Source organism: Limulus polyphemus, unplaced genomic scaffold (genome assembly GCF_000517525.1).
Source record: "Limulus polyphemus unplaced genomic scaffold, Limulus_polyphemus-2.1.2 Scaffold887, whole genome shotgun sequence".
Lineage (NCBI taxonomy): Eukaryota > Metazoa > Arthropoda > Merostomata > Xiphosura > Limulidae > Limulus > Limulus polyphemus.
Window position 1 is genome coordinate 191,895 of NW_013666497.1, and position 17,050 is coordinate 208,944.

Here is a 17,050-nt window from a genome sequence, read left to right on the forward strand (position 1 = left end):
ACAAACAAACAAATTCTATATCCCACTTTTGTTTTATTTTCCACTGTCTTTTCATTCCAGCCAGTAGGGCTGGCAGGCCAGCAGAGGGTTATGCCCTCTCTTTTGCCATAAGGTAAAACTGCAGAGTATAGTGGCTATGGATAATGGGTGAGTTTACTTACTGTATTATTAACCAAGCTTTTATATGTTTTTGTTGCTTTATAGTATGTGGGAGTGAGCTGGATGAAATTGGCTAATTATCAGGATGTTCTGTCTGAATAAGGGCTGGACTGTTCTTCTAGAGAATGTAGGATCTTTCTCATAAGAATTAACTCACTGTTATATCACTTACATTCATTGTCATCAAAGATAGTCCTTCTAAATGGTACTTTGTTCTACATGCACTTTTCTTATTTGTACATTGACTAAGGTCAAACATCTGACACATTTTTAGCCTTTATTTTCTATTAAGATCTTTCCATCTATATTCATAAATATATATATGTATCACACCTTTTTGATTACTTTTATGTAGCCAAATGCTTACATTTCATCACTCAATGTTCTGACATGGTATTGTGTAATTTCAATTAGTGATGTCAAGTGAAACATTATCCAGTTTCACCCAACTGAACTTATGGTTAGTTAGTTATTTTTAATGTAATTTTTTAAAGGTTTTTGTACATCTTTCTGGCATCATACTACCACAAAGTGTAATTTTCTGGAGGTATATATATTCCTAACATGTATAAGTTACTTGTGTCCTTAGAAATTCTTGTACTAGATCTTTGTTCATATTCACTAGGTGTATGTTTCTTTCTTCTTCTACAGTATGATGATATCTAGCCTGCATGTGTTATTTATTTTTCTTCTTCTTGCTTACTTCTTTTACTAAGTGCATGAATTTAGCATGTATTTATTATCATTATTCTAGTCAGTCTTTTCTGGTAAATTTAATTAAGATTACTTCAGTCTTTGTATAGTATATATGATCAAGATAATTTCATCCCTTCCACTTAATTAAGTTCATCTCATTAATACGAATTTCTGACTGTTGGCAAATGAAATTGTACTTAAGTGAAAGAATTAGTACATATTTACAACCTTGCAACATTTGTTTAATAAGAATGTCATAATACGTGCAGAACATCTGCGTGAAAATTTGTAAAACTTCGCTTGAATATGTCTGACTGAAGATATATTCTAAACTGGTTATGAAAGGGTGGAATTTCTGACTATTTCCATCATTACATCTGTAAAAGTTAACATTTTCCTTACCTGAAAACATAATTCCTATTGATGCTCACCTAACTATTTTTTATACATAAATAAAGGTTCTTTATATTGCTGATTTTATGTTGTACATAATCATCCTTTTTTATTATGGTAAGTTAGGGTTTTTTAAATATCTAAAAATTTCTTCTCCATTTTGCAGATAATGAAAATTTGGATTGTGAATCAGTTGAAAAGGCATTTAGGTCAACAGCAAAAAGAAAAAGTAAGAGTGAAACTTAATGTATAAGAAATTATACAAGTACTTGTTGAAATATAATGTTCTACATACGTAATTCCTTTTAATCAAACTGTTTTAAACTTTGTTGTGAACTGTTATAAGTTTATGTTGGCTACTGTTTAATTAAAGCATATAATCACCTGTAGCAACAACATGAATTTTGTTGGGTTTTTTTTTTTGTTAAGCAGAAAACTACATAATGAACTATCTGTACTCTGCCCATCATGTGTATTGAAGTACAATTTTTAGCCTTAGCCTTATAAGCTCTCAGACAAAAAAGCTGTTATTGCTTTACTACAAACTACACAGTAGGCTATTTGTGCTCTGTTCACCGAGGGGAATCAAACCCTGAAATTTAGTGATGCAAGTCAGTAAACATACTGCTGACCTACCAAGGAACAAGAATATGAAATCAGCTGTTTTTGAACAAGAGATAAATCGATTGATAGATTGGGCTTCAAATGTAATTTTTAGTGTTTTAAACAGTAAGTCTGGCTGAATAATTCACAAGAATAGATTGGTAACACCAATGCAGCATAGTCTTGAAATTCCTGTATAAACATAGAATTACTGTGTGAGTAAAAGACATTTCAAAACACCATACATATAATGTGCAATCTACCACTATATGAAGTCTTATTTTTTTCACTTTTCCTGTATCTAATATATTTATTAAACACATTGGAGAAATTCTCCTTAAAGTAGAATGGGTATTCATCATTTTCTAGACATGTCCTTATATTTTATGGTATATTGAGTTTTCTGACAGTTAACAGCACCTTTTCATGCACTATTCAAGTTGAACTGCTCATAAATACTCAGATTAATAATTTGGTACTGGCTTCTAAAAAATAAACAGTATTCCACTTGGAATTCCAAGAATTACTAGAGTGGTGGATTGAATTGTTAAAAATTGCCTTACTAGGATGTGGTAGTGGGTTAATCCTTTAGCTCACTTGTTAGAAAGCTTGCCTGGCATGTAACAGGTCTAGAGTTTGATTTCATGCCAAGGAAGTTATAAAAAGAACTATAATTACCACATTGATGCTCAAAGTTTGACCTTGTTTGTGATGGTGATATTGGTAGTATAAATTATAATAAAAAAGCCATACTAGGAAGTGCTAGGAATTTAACACATTAGCTTAGTTGGTAGGTTACTCATCGGGTTTACAAGAGGTCTCAGGTTCAATTCTGAGCTGAAAAAGTAGTAATATTATTGAAGTTACACCAAGAGAAACTTTTGCTTACTAGTGGTCATTCCATGATTCTGAGGTACAATCTGAGGATGGGCCTTGTCACTGAGAGAGTAAAATTGTAATTATTTGAGTTGTTAAAAATAGCCTTATTAGGATGCCTTTGTCATTTGACCCTTTAGCTCAGTTGGTAGAGTACTCACCTGGTGTATTACAGGTGTGGGCTGAAACCTGAGCTGAGGAAATAATAAACACAGTTAAATTGCAATACTGCTACTGAGTTTTGGTGAGTACGGGCAGAATTCTTTCTCTGATTAAACACTGAACTCAGATTTTCATATAATCTAAACTGCATTATTTCTTTCACTTATTCTTAGAAATGTTGATTTATTTTTTTGTCTGATTATAGTATTGTTACCTGGCAAAGCTTTTCTTCAACCAAGGGATTCACCCCAAACTAATGAAAAGAACATATGGACATATGGATTATTATCAAGATTTGGGGAGAATAGAGTTTGATCATGATTGCTGGTAAGTATTAATGTTATCAAGCACCTAATAAAATCTAATTGTTTTCTTTCTTCAAAGAACATTATTATAACGCCAAGTAATTTATTATTTTTGTTCACAACAGTTTTTCTTGCTACTTTTCATTAAAATATGTATGGCTTAATTTTATATATATATGTGTGTGTGTGTGTGTATATATATATACTTAAGCACACTGTTTCAGAATATACACACACTAATTATTATGATGTGATGAAACCAGAACCCCCTGTTTTATTGATAAACTAAAGACATATTCATAAGTCCCCCAGTGGGACAACAGTAAATCTACAATGCTAAAGTTGGCTAATTTTTATTCAACTTCTCGGTGTGATTATTCTGGTCTTCTCAGACATATTTGATTAGTTGTGACTTAATCACTGCATTTATTCCAAATAACATTTTATAGGTCATTCAGGTAAAACAAACAGTATTTCATGGTATTTGCAGATTATGGTTAAGGAATGAGGTGTATTATGAAGAAATAATAACTAATTTAGATAGTCACTTATTTCAGATTTCAATTTTGTAGGATGTATTTTTTATTGAAATTAAACAGAGATCAGTAAATGAGGTTCAGAGTTAACTATGCAAATACAACTTTAAAAAAAAAACAATTATTTTTAGATAACTGGTTTGAATGATTTTCATAAACTGTAGTTCTTTTAGTAACAAAATCAGTTGGAGGAATTTCTACCTTGTTCGTGACTTCATTTTTAGCAGCATTAAAATGACTGTTGAATAATAAAAGAAAAAATATACATAACATACTTGCACCAGTTACATAATTCTTTTGGTATCTGAAGTGACTTCAATAATTATTTTTGTTCTTAAAAAATTCTTGGTTCATCTATACCAAAGAAAGTGGAAGACAGCTCTGGATATTTGAAATAATATTTTAATCTCCTTTTTAGTTTTGAAATTTTTTCTACTGTGAAATGTGAATGTGAAGATGCAAATGTCACATTCATGTTCTGTTGATTTTTCGGTGCCTTCTTTAATTAGTTTTTGCAATAAAAGGATCCATGATGAACTTCAGTATTGTAATTAACATTTTTTTAATCATTAATTTCTTATGTGTGTATTAGAAATAAAGCAAATTGTTTTGATCTGAAATAGTTTTATGTTTCAAAGTGTAATTCTTATTTTTAAGTCTTATCTACTTCTTCAGCTTGTTGGGAGCATATCTGAGAAAATGATGTGTTTCGTTGGTAAGGCACTATGAGTTGAATGTATATCACATGGAATTTATTTATTATATGGAATACTGTACACTAATATTTCATTTTAAAAACTCGGTTACATTCCACTATCTACAATCAGTAGAAAGTAAAAGTGTTGGGAGTGGTGAAGATTTGAACTTTGCTACATCATCCTCATTCTGATGGTTTGACTTAAAAGGCAGTGCAGACTGTCAAGTGATGCTTGGTAAGTGTGTTTTAACCCTGACTAAACTTATTGGGTTAGGCACTTACCATATGTCATGAAAGCATACTAAGCAAGTTGAATGATTGTTCTCCAGGGGCTAGTATGTAAGTTCGTAAGTTCTTTCCTGCTGTATGGCCATCACCAGTTACACTACTAAGGCTCTTAAAGAACTGACCTATTAACTTATACTTTGACCGGGGGGGGACTTGAACTGTTCACGAATTAAAAAAGTTTATTATAAGCTAACTTTTAATATAATATAATAATTAACTTTTTATATCAGTTATATTTTATAGTTGATTAAATATCAAGAAAAACCCTCTCATACTTGTCAAAAACACTGATCATATTTTCTAATTTTTAGAAGTATTTTAAGCATTTTTGTATTTTGAGTTATTACCTCACTACACCTATATTGTATCTTTGTGTGATTGCAAGGGATATTATGAATCTTCTACTCTCCCCCTCCCTTAGTTACTACGTTTGTTTGCTTTTTTTCAAAGTTTTAGTTTATTTCAGGACTTATTCTTAGTATAGAATGTTGGTTAAGGAAACTACTAAGTTTCTTTCATCTTTGTTATTCATGTGACTGGGTAAGTCACCAAGATGATCATGTGTGTACTTCATTAGAGGAAACCAATGTAGCATACATGATACTATGGATAGAAACAGTGGTCTACCCTAGCAGTGATCCATGTGATATCCATTGTTGACATGAGAGTGGCCCTCAGTCACATGGATGATGCATGCACCTGTGGCGAGAGAACTTTGTTATATTTTCTTCTTTTTTTTTAAGACATACTTTTGTTAGACTCCTGAAATAGATTTTATTTTAAGATATACCAGACTATTATAGAGACCTACATTACAAAGTTTTATGATAATCCAGATTATCATAGACACTACAAAGGTTTAAGATATACCAGATTATCATAGAGACTTACACTACAAAGTTTTAAGATATTTCAGGTTATCATAGAGACCTACATTACAAAGTTTTATGATATTCCAGATTATCATAGACACTACAAAGGTTTAAGATATTTCAGATTATCATAGACTTACACTACAAAGTTTAAGATATTCCAGATTATCATAGAGACTTACACTACAAAGTTTTAAGATATTCCAGATTATCGTAAACACTAGAAAGTTTTTAGATATTCCAGATTATCAAAGAGACTTTCACTACAAAGTTTTATGATATTCCAGATTATAATGAAGACTTGCACTACAAAGTTTAATGATGATTATAGATTTTTTGTTCAAAAGAGACATCCTTTTGAGATAAACTCTGAATTTCTGATACACAGATTTAGATAGATTCCAGAGAGATTACAGATATTGCTAGACTTGTAGAAATTAGGTTTAGCTAAACTCTCACTCTTTAGTTGAAGAGCACTTGTCCAAATGTTTAACCTAATCTTTGATTATATCCAGTCTCTCTCTTTTTTTTCTTTCTTTTTTGTACAAATGCTCAGTCAAAAGTAGAAAAATACAGGTACTGCTCTGTAATACAGTATGTGACAAATCCTCCTGTTTTTGTGGTTCTTTTAGGCTAGTTTAATGAAACCTTATTCTCTAAAACTTCAATCATACTGAAAATTGCTTTGTAGTTTGTATCTCTTTATTACAGTGTATGTTGTTTAAATAAAGTTTTGTCTGTTTGGTTACCTGGAGTTCACCTAGTTTATTATCATTTTGGTACTGTAATTGAAATATAATCATGTAAAACAAAATTAAAAGAAAAACTATATACTAAATTTAACATACTATGAGTTGTGTCTAACGTTAATCTAACTTTGACTTAACCTCCGTTACTTAACAAGACATGAAGTAGGCAGTAGGAAGTCATAAATAAATTTAATAACAGTCAAAAATATATGCAATAAGATTAAAGAAAGTTCAATAAGAATAATAAGACTTGGAAAAGAATGTATGAATAAAAGTAAATATGACAAAATAATTAGCAAAAACAATGTAACTTAACTAATGATGTAGTTTAATCCTATATAGGAAGCTTATATAGTTTGTATTAACTGTCTATAGTAACAGCTTACATTTATGGGAGGTCAAACTAATGGTGGTCAATATGATATAATGGTTCAGTATTACCTTGAATAATTTCTAAGATATTAAATCATAGACATGAAATTTGTAACAAAGTTCTAATATTCAGTAAAATTTGTTAGCAAAAAGACTGTTGAACTTTCTGCAAAAATTGAATGAATTTGATGTTCAAAATATAGTGGAGAAACCTTGTCTGTAAAAAATGCTAGTGGGCTTATGAGCTCTGTCTACATGTTGTGTAATGTAGGGCAAATTCTGTTGTATTTTCTGTTTAGTGATGGTAAATACTGTAACATAACTTTGTAGAATATTTGTACTTTGAAAGTTTGTAACTTCCAAGTTCAATGTTTTTGTATCATTGAAAACTTTAAAGTATATTTTATGCTATGTTTATTATCCTATACTTCATTCTGCATTCTTAACTCATATAATTGTGTAATTCAATCATACTGTACCATAAGATTAACTGTTTCATTGTGATGACCTAGCACATAGTTATTAAATAATATTTTACTGATAAAACGAATATGGTTAAGCAGCTGATCTGAGAGATTAATTATCAAAAAAATTGCACAGAGTAAGAAGAAACTAATTATGGTTATTTCTAAATTAATATATTTATCATCTGTTCTATAAAGTCATTCACTTGCCTGAAATTAAAAATTTAATATGTTTCAGCACTCTATTTTCTTAGTGTGTATGTCAAATGTTTCTAATTTAACATTGGCATAGTTGGCAGAATCTTTAGTCATAGTTGAACTATGAAATACAACTTATTGAACCAGTCAAAAAGTGGTGGCACAATTGTTTGCCAAGGAATGAAGCTGGTAACTATGAACTGTAGTCAGTATTTTGCTTTATATGTTTTTTGGTTGAATTTATCTGAACCTGTTTATGAAATTTTACCAGTAAAACATTTTTCTCCTGTTTGTTTAATTGTTCAGGAAACAATTGTAATCAGGGGCAACATGTGTCTTACAAGATATACTGTAGAATCATATAAATTTACCTGAAATACTTATTTACATATATTCAATAATCATTTTTATTTTTAAGATAAAAATTGTACAAGTTGTTAACGGAAAATATTCATGAGTTTGTGATATTCTTAGATACTCTGATAACCTTTGGGTAAGAATAGTAACTGTTCTAACTAGAAGTTCAACAGAATAAATATTGTAGAATTAATCTGAATTCCAAGTGTGACTGAGTTGAAACAAAGTGGATATTTAAGTTTACAGTAATACAAACATACTGTTTATTAACTTGACACACACATAAGGAACAGTTAAACACAACTTAATTCAGGCGTGCACAATAAGAGAGACAACACTGCTCTCTAGCGGTTGAGAGTTCTCTACCAAATAGAAGCCTGTAGGAAGTCTAGTCTAAACTTGGAGAAATAACTACTACATATATGTGTGTGTGTGTATTACAAAAGGGTCATTTCTTGTCATTCATGTCCCATAAACAAAAATAAGAAGCTCAGAGCTTGCTACTGCCATACTACTCTGCTGTTGTGTTATTTCATAAGAAAATCCGGAATGTTGATTTAAATACTAAATCGTTCTTTATCTTTAAAAGTTGTGTACTTGAGAAGGATCGCACCAGTGATCGAAACATCGTACCTGTTCTAAATACATATCTTACATACTGTAAAAGCTGTAACTTGTAATAAAATATAGTTAATCAGTAAGTAAACTCAAAATAAAATTATTAAAAATAAAGAATATATAAACTCCAGGTATTACTAAACCTCTTCATTACAGAACACATTAATGTAAGTCCAAGAAATTATCCACCCACACCTTCTTTAGATATTTCAACAACACACTAAAAGGAGAATTAACCTGGATAATGTATAACTAGCTAAGGTACGAAAAATGTTTGAACAAAGAATATTAACCTTTCTAAACTAAAATGAAAAGTAACATTTGTTATATTTGACATATCACAAGTTGAACTAACTTGTAAGCATTTATGTACACTGTTTATAATTTTCCTTTTTTTATATATTCCAGTTGCTGGAAATTGCCAATCAGCTTAAAGGAAGAGAAAGACATTCAAGTGCATTTGCGTTTGACATATGATGAGCCTATAGCCTTTTATAACTGCTTTATAGCGTATGTTAGTAGTTTGTGTCTTTAAGAGAAAGACGGATTACAAATGTACTGTGTACAATATATGAAAAAATGTTACCCATGTTTTTAAAGATGATCTAGTTAATTTCTTTATTAAATTCTTACTATTTAATTTTTTAAACCTAACTGAAGACATCTAACACAGTTAGTAATAATGTTCCTTTTGGAGACGGAAATTCTTTATGAAAATACAGATTTTTGTACTCTCATGGTTGAAAGAATAATTTGAAAGGATGGTAATTTCTTTGAAAAATTTTTAAAGCACACATTTCCTGGTTTGTTATATCTTATGAAAATAAAAACAGGCTGATTTTTAGTTTTGCTCTAAGTATATATCTTGCTCTGATTTCAAGTTGATATTAATATATATGACTGCTACATTTACTACTATATTAATCTTTCAGTAGGTATTAACTCTGATATTTCAGCACATTAAGACTGATAATAATTTTAATCATAGCTTTCTTTAGTGGACTAAGATGAGTTTCCAATATTAAGAAGAGTTTACAATAGTATTTCAGCCATACTTTCTCCATTGAATGCCAGTAGTGACAAGACCTACTGCTCAGTATCAAAGCTCAGGCCAGTTGGATTACAAAATATAAATTTTATTTATATCACTCACTTATTAGGCATATTGTGAAAATGATGAAACTCTAATGCTTTTAACAGTTAGACTGAGCCTGTTTTCTCAGGAATAAAGAAAAAAAAATGAGACCACCTATTGGAAACACTAATATTGTTAAAATTATTATCGACCGTATTGTGATATAATATTATACCTATTAAACAGTAACTACTGAATCATGTTTCTCCAACATAAGCATTATACACCACAACAGTAAATCCTATTTACCTCTTAGTTTAGTTTTACTTACTGTATGTGAGGCGACATAAATTATGATTGTTGTTCAGAAGTTAAATATTACAGTTAATTAATTAATTGTAATTAATTAAAATGTTTATATTTTATCAATCAGAAACAATTTTACTGCTGATCACATGTTTTATTATCCCCTTAATTTTTAATTAATTATCTTAATTAGTTAAGATAATTCACATTTACACTGACACAAGTTTATTTTTTCTAGTGATACCAACATATTCATTAACAGATGGGCATTGGTTAACGATGATGAAGATAGAGTAAGTAGAAGTTTCTTTAGTTTATTAGATATCAAGTTAAACATGATACATCCAAGTTTGTAATATAAAAAATTAATTTGAGAATTTAGTGTTTGCTCACCAATTTTTGAAAAGTGAACTCTGGACTTTGGAATCATGGATGTGCTATAAGAGTGGTCAAATCCCACTATTTGATCAGACAGGTGTAAATAGTTATCAATGAATGCTGTTGACTAGCTGCCTTCCCTCTTATCTTTCAGTTCAGAATTAGGGATGGCTATGTGCATATAGCCTTTGTGTAACTGTACATGAAGAAAATTCTAAAACAAACAATATTTTACCGGACATCCCTCTGTAATGTCTTGTTCGAATAGATATTGATGGGAGATTTATGTGTCTTGTTCTGTTTATTAACTTTGCTGTCATACTTCCTATTCAATTGTTAATTCATCAAGATGAACTTATAGCCCAAAAAATTAGCATTACAATGATGTAACTGCATTTCATAAATTTAAAGACTTAGTGTGATATGGAAGTTTTGAATTTTCCAGCAAGTATGTATCTTAAATAAGTAACTGACTATAAGAAAGCAATATTTAATTACTTATAATAGTTAAGCTACGTTGTGTGGGTAATCAGCTTGTAAAATAGATGGTTGAATGTGGTTACTTTTAACTTTATAAAAGTTATGCTTGTTTAACTAAGCATCATTGTTTCGATAATGCATTTCAATTTCAACTGTATAGAAACCACTGAAATAATACTTAATTATAAGAATAAACAAGAGAAAATAATTAATTTATAAATATCCAAAATGACATGGATTTAACTTTTAAATGTCTGATTTCCTTGATTTGTTGCACCTATAGTCTGATTTGTTTTATTGCATTGCAATAACTATGATTTATGACCAAAAAATTCCTTTATATGCTCATGTGAAAGTTGTATGAGGCAGAATTCTGTGTTCTGCTCATTTTTGCTACACTTGGTTCAGAAAAACACTTTTGCTAAAACTGTAAGAATTTTCTAGAACAACTTAATTACTACTAAATGTATTTGTCACATTATACAAAAATTAAATTAGGCAGAACTCTTATTTTTTATTTATAATAAAAGAACACAATATTGTGTATAGCAATTAGTGAAAAACCACAGTAAATGGAACAAACTGTCAAAAATCTGATATTAGATAACATGAGACTGAAGAAGATGCACGATGTGTTGAAACTAGTTTCTCTAATATCAGACTTCTGACAGTTTGTTCCGTTTACTGTGGTTTTCCTATTTTTATTCCCTTTTAAGTATCATTTGTAGTCCAGTTGTGCAACTTCCATTTATGTTGTTATTGTTATATATTTTATCAGAAGATTTGTTAGGAAATTAAATAGTTTTAGCTTGCATTCCAGAGCTGTGGAACTTGAAATGTCTGTCTTGAAACTACATGCATGTGAACGCTGGTCAAAAAGTTGACTAAGCTAAACAATACCTAAAACTAACTATACACAAAATAATAAAAGTATTGAATAATAACTTAGAAACTATTTGATACCCTATCACACAATTTAACTGTTTTTTACACTTTTTTGCACTCTCTCTAAAATTAAGGACAATTTTGTGTGCTCATTAGCAGGTGATGAGTCATGAGAGTTGTGGTACATCATATTTGTATGCCTTAATTTGTGTGCTTACATTGATACATTTCACTACTACTACTCTAGTATTTAGTATCATTAAGAATAGGTCATTGCTAAAATTTACCAGGATATCTGAAATTAAACTTGCTAGCCTTTCTTTGAGGTTGTGTTTTTTAAATATTTTTTTCAGTTGGGGCAAGTGTGTTATCATTGCCAGTAAGTTGGATACATGTGCTTCCCAAACCTTTATATCTTTAAGCAGGTACAGTTTTTCACCAGAGAATTATCATGCCATACCACATGAAGTGTACATTTTAAGATTCGATTGAACAAGGAAGACATTGATGGACACTAAATTGATCTGTGATGTCAGAAATATAACAATTGGAGATTTTTTTACATGCTTTGCTACAAAAAGTTTTCAATTTAAAACTCTGTGCTCTTCCAGTTGAAACAGCACAGTCAAGGATCCACACAAGTAGAAAAGACTAAGATTCATTTTGGCGACTCTCAATCAACCCTAGGCAACAACTTAAACAGCAGAAAAGAGGAATGGCACAACCAGAATACACCATCACAAGCAGTTCCTCAGATTATACATCCCAGATCCACATGGCCTGCCAAATTATCCATCTTCTAACAAACCTAGCAAAATAAAGTCAGAGAAGCACAAACATTATAGGCAATGAATGTTATGAGCAATAACTTTTCATAAGCTTCTTATTATGATGATAGCTAGCTTTTCTGTAAGGTACAATAAAATCAAACATGAAGTACAATCTCTTATCATTTCACCACTTGTCCCTGAGTTGTACCAGTTTCAGAGGATTTCATCTCTTATCAGTAACCATAGACAAGGGCAAATTGTAAGACCAGGATTAGAGTTCTTATTGTGATGAAATGTATGTATAATATGTTTATGATGTTTTTGTTATATTTTACACTCCTCAGTAAACTTATTTTTAACTTTTTTATATTTGTATAAGTTTTGAAGGGTTACGGATGAGAGGTAGATTTCAAGATACACCATATTGTATGATAAAATTGCTACTGATCAAGGTACGAAACAGTTAAAAGTTCTTATTAGATATTGGGCAGAAACAGACAACCAAGTTACCAGAAGATGCTTCTGTCTTTCCATTTTGGTCATAACATAATTAACAAACATAATTAAACAAATAGCATAACAAATCATGCATTTCTTAAAGGAAGATATAACCATCCTTTTGAGGCTTTTTATAAGTGTATTAAGTAATTGCTATAATGTCAACAAAACCATTTTGAATAAAATCAATAATGCCCTGATGGCTGTGAAGGTCTTCTACCTTTCATCTCCTACAATTCTTGAGTTAATGTTATACATAATGCATTCAAAGCTGGCCTGGATGTATACAGAACATGATTTGAAGATATTAGCTGCAATCTCCATAGATTTTTCAAAACGATTCCATGCAAAATAGAAAATTTCCAACGTATTGAACTGGAAATTAACTTGGATCCTTGCCTGTTCTTGAGATATGATTAGCAGATGGCTGACCTTGGTACCAACACTGGAGCAAATTATTGAGAAATGCAATACCATAAAGAAAAAATATCCTAAAAATGCTTTCATAAAAGGCCAGGAACGACAGCACAGAACATCCATTCTCCAAAAATGAAAGATACCTGAAAATGTGCTTGGTTGTTAAAGACGATACTTTGTTGGTTGAGCTGAAGTTTGTTGTGTCATTGGTAGTCTGCTACAAAAGTTCTGGATAATGAACTCACAGAGCTTGTGTCAAACATAATGAAAATATTTCTGAAATAAGGTGTTATTGGTGAAAAAAGAATGAAAGGCCTATAGACTGTAGACTACAAGACAGAGAATCATTTGTTCTGTAGTGACATGGAAATAGGAGACTCAACAAGAAGGGTCAAGGCTAAAATTTGACCAACAGAATATACCTGTATTATACATGAAACAGTTCGTCATGATCATTACAAATTTCTTACACTCACATGCACCTCTAGACAATGAAATCTACAAAGACTTAGCATATCTGCACCCATTTCTTCAGAAGAAAAAATGGGTGTGAAAACTTCAGGCACCTAGCACAGAAACTGAAACTTGTAGTGTCAGAGCAGGAAGTAGAACTTATCACAGGTTAATAGAAACTGTATCGTATGGAGGATGTTCCTGAAGACTGGTTTGTGGGATTAGAAGGCTTGCAACATGAAGTTTATTAGGAGAGCCAACAAGAACAATAAAAAAGTTTAGATCTGAAACAGAAATGACACAGTAAATTGATTCCTGACTTTTTATGCAGTTTGAAATATATGATAATTAAAATAATTTTTAATTAATAGAATGAGTGGTATTGTTTTAATATAAAGCTGTCTTTACATTATTGTTTCTTGGTGCAGAATCCTATAAAAAACAGTGAATTTCAGAAACCCAAGCTGTTCCAGGTAAGAATTGTAATTGTTTTCTTTATTGTATGGCATTGTGTTTTTACAGTATATATATATCTATATAAATATAATATAATATTACTGTCTGGATTGATTTTCACCAAAATTGGTATGGACATTCATTAGGTCCATGCAGGGGTACATAAAAATTTTCATTTTTGCAGTCTTTATGGGCATTTTTGCATTTTGTACCACTACTTTGCTCCCTGTTGATGAGTATCAATGTGAGAATGTATTTTTACTAGTATATATATATATATATATCATCCTCAGATTGGATTTTAAAAAGAGACCTGTCACACACTGGGTGAGTACTCTATTAGTGTTTGCAAGTAGGTCACTTTTTAACAACTCCAATTACTATAGTTGTATGAACTGTAGAGTTACAGTATTGTCGTGAATTGTCTCAGCTGTGGCCTTACTGTTAATATACTTATTTTATGCTTTACTAGTAGCTATAAATGTATATTTTGTCATTTCTTGACTTCCCAACAGGCTAACCCCTACAGAAAAACACTTATTTTTAATGTATAGCCACTTTGCTGTCCACCTTCCTACTGTCCCCTGGATGTGCACACGTGATGATGCAAGGGAGGTTCCTCCTTTGTTTCTGCCCTTATTGCAACACATTTTCACATGAGCAAAGAGTATACCTGACTCAGAAGTAGTACAGTCTCCCACAGGGGTGTTGCATGCCCCATGGTCTTCCTTTGGGCACTTTCTAAAGGGGGATCATCTACTCACCAGACCCTCTGCCAACTCAATGTAGGATTCTAGCTATTTGTGAGAGGAGGTAAGATATCGTACCAGAAGTTACCATTTTCCTAAACTGAAAATTTCTTTTCAATATATACTTTCCTCCTCTCACATTTCCTACCTGACCTCCCCACTTCCAGTGTAGGTTTTGTATGTACTGCCCAATCTCAAAATGATTACAAGCTGCACAGAAGAGAGGAGGCTAGTGATGATAGGAGTTGTCATACTCATATTGGTGGAGGGTTGCTGCATGATAGCATACAGGTGACTCACATGAATACATGTGAGGGTAGGTGGGAGTATCAAGGCTAGTGGCGAGAAACAATTTATGCCCATAGATAGCAGTATATGGGCAGAAAAGCTATTTGTGAGAAGAGGTAACTATCTATCAGAAATCCATTTTCAGTTTATGAAACTGTTAAATTTGCTTAATTCTGATCTGATATTTGCCTCATTTTGGTCTGATGTCTGAAATATTAGGCTAAGAGGCTGAATCTTGGTAATTTCTTATGTTCTAGTCTCACACATTGGATTTGGGGAATAAATATTGATAACTTGCTTCAATTTGGTCAGATATATTAGGCTAAGAGAGTGAATTCTGGTAATTTGCCCCACTCTTTTATGGTTATATTTGAGAAAGCTAATTCTTTTTTACCACTGGCTTTAAAATGAAGTAGTGAAAAATTATAAATATTATTAAAGAAAGTATTGATTTTAATTCTGGTTATCACATAAGTTACATTGGGCTAAGGGAGTGAATACAGTTAATTTGTCACACTCTGGTCTGACACATTGGATTTGGGGAAAAATTCTTAGTAACTTGCCTCATTCTGGTCTAGCACCTTGGGTTAAGGAAGTAAACTTGTTAGATCTAGTCAGGTAGTATTTGATAAAATCAATTTTCTTTATATTTTAATTCTGGTAATTGCACAAGGTTTGTTTTTGGGTATTGTAATTTACTGGAGCAATTTATAAGAGAGTAAATTTGATTTTCATCATATTTTATGGGAATTGTGAACTTTCTTCCATTAACAGCTTAAGTATTAACAAGGTAATATTGAGAGATATGAGTTTTAGGTAGAAACATAGTGATAATTATTCTGTTGTGATTTATTTGTGTGATTTTTAGAACCCTTGCTCTCGTCACATGGCAGTTATTGTAACCAGGTAAGTGATTGTATGAAACTTTAATCATGTACATTTCACAATAGCTTAGTAAAAGCTTTTTTGTAAAAAGTAAGAACATTTTGGAAAAAAATTTAAATAAATTGCTTACATGTCTTTCTAAAACAAGCTACATTTTTTTTCCCCCAAAAGTCAAAATACATGTTTTGAGAGATATTTCTAGCATTATTCCTTTTATTATTTAATTACAAAGAAAAGTTACTGGAGAACAACTTTGAATGTATCTTTAATTGTTAAAAAGTTTTTGACACAAAATATTACCAGTTTGAATGCTGTATAAAACAACCTACAATATATTGGTACAACAAAAAAACGTTAAAATAATAGTAATTAATTTTTTATTTGGGAAAAAAATTATCATGTGAGATAATGTTCTCATTACTGAAACCTCACATGCTTATAGCTGACAAACTAAAACCAAAACCTTTTGATCTTGAACCTACTCTCAAGACTGGACATGATTTTGAGATCCCACCTCTGCCTCATAGTGCACAAACTCATACACATGCCAAGACTAGACTCTAACATCATCTTTTTGTAATTGCTAATATGCCTGACATTTAAGATAAGAAATATTGCCATGTGTCTAACATCAAATATCAACCTTCTTTCCATAATCCCTGTCAAAAGCTTTTAGCTAAAATTTTGGGTTGTTTAAAATATAGTTTTTATCCAGAATTTAAAGTTATTTTAATTGAAATATGTTTTAAGTGTTTTCTGTATATTTGCAAGTATACTTACATGATTATCATTACTGAAAACAAGCAGAAAATAATAATTTTCATTTGTCAACTTGTAGATTGAAGGCAGAGAAACTTGAAGTAAATATGTGTAAAGATGAATCTAACTTTCAAATGGACAGCAACTGCCTGTTGTAGAAACCTACAAATGTAGAGGACGATATTTCGAAAGTCTTCCGCTTTTCGTCTTCAGGTCGGTGTGTGTGTGTGGTGTAGTTTGGTCTTTATAGTGTTCTAGTGAATTGTGGATAGCGTGTTATGATTGGTTGGTTAAAATACGTTTCTG

General features: G+C 31.0%; 1 protein-coding gene across 1 annotated transcript in view; it reads left to right on the forward strand.

Moving 5' to 3' along the window:
- LOC111086161 overlaps positions 1 to 17,050 on the forward strand; it is a 106,953-nt gene that overhangs the window by 28,369 nt on the left and 61,534 nt on the right. The window contains exons 8-13 of the mRNA XM_022387872.1: positions 1,415 to 1,477; positions 3,095 to 3,216; positions 8,754 to 8,855; positions 9,965 to 10,019; positions 14,036 to 14,080; positions 15,969 to 16,006. Of these exons, the coding sequence (XP_022243580.1) occupies positions 1,415 to 1,477; positions 3,095 to 3,216; positions 8,754 to 8,855; positions 9,965 to 10,019; positions 14,036 to 14,080; positions 15,969 to 16,006 (425 nt within the window). The remainder of the gene's footprint in view (positions 1 to 1,414; positions 1,478 to 3,094; positions 3,217 to 8,753; positions 8,856 to 9,964; positions 10,020 to 14,035; positions 14,081 to 15,968; positions 16,007 to 17,050) is intronic.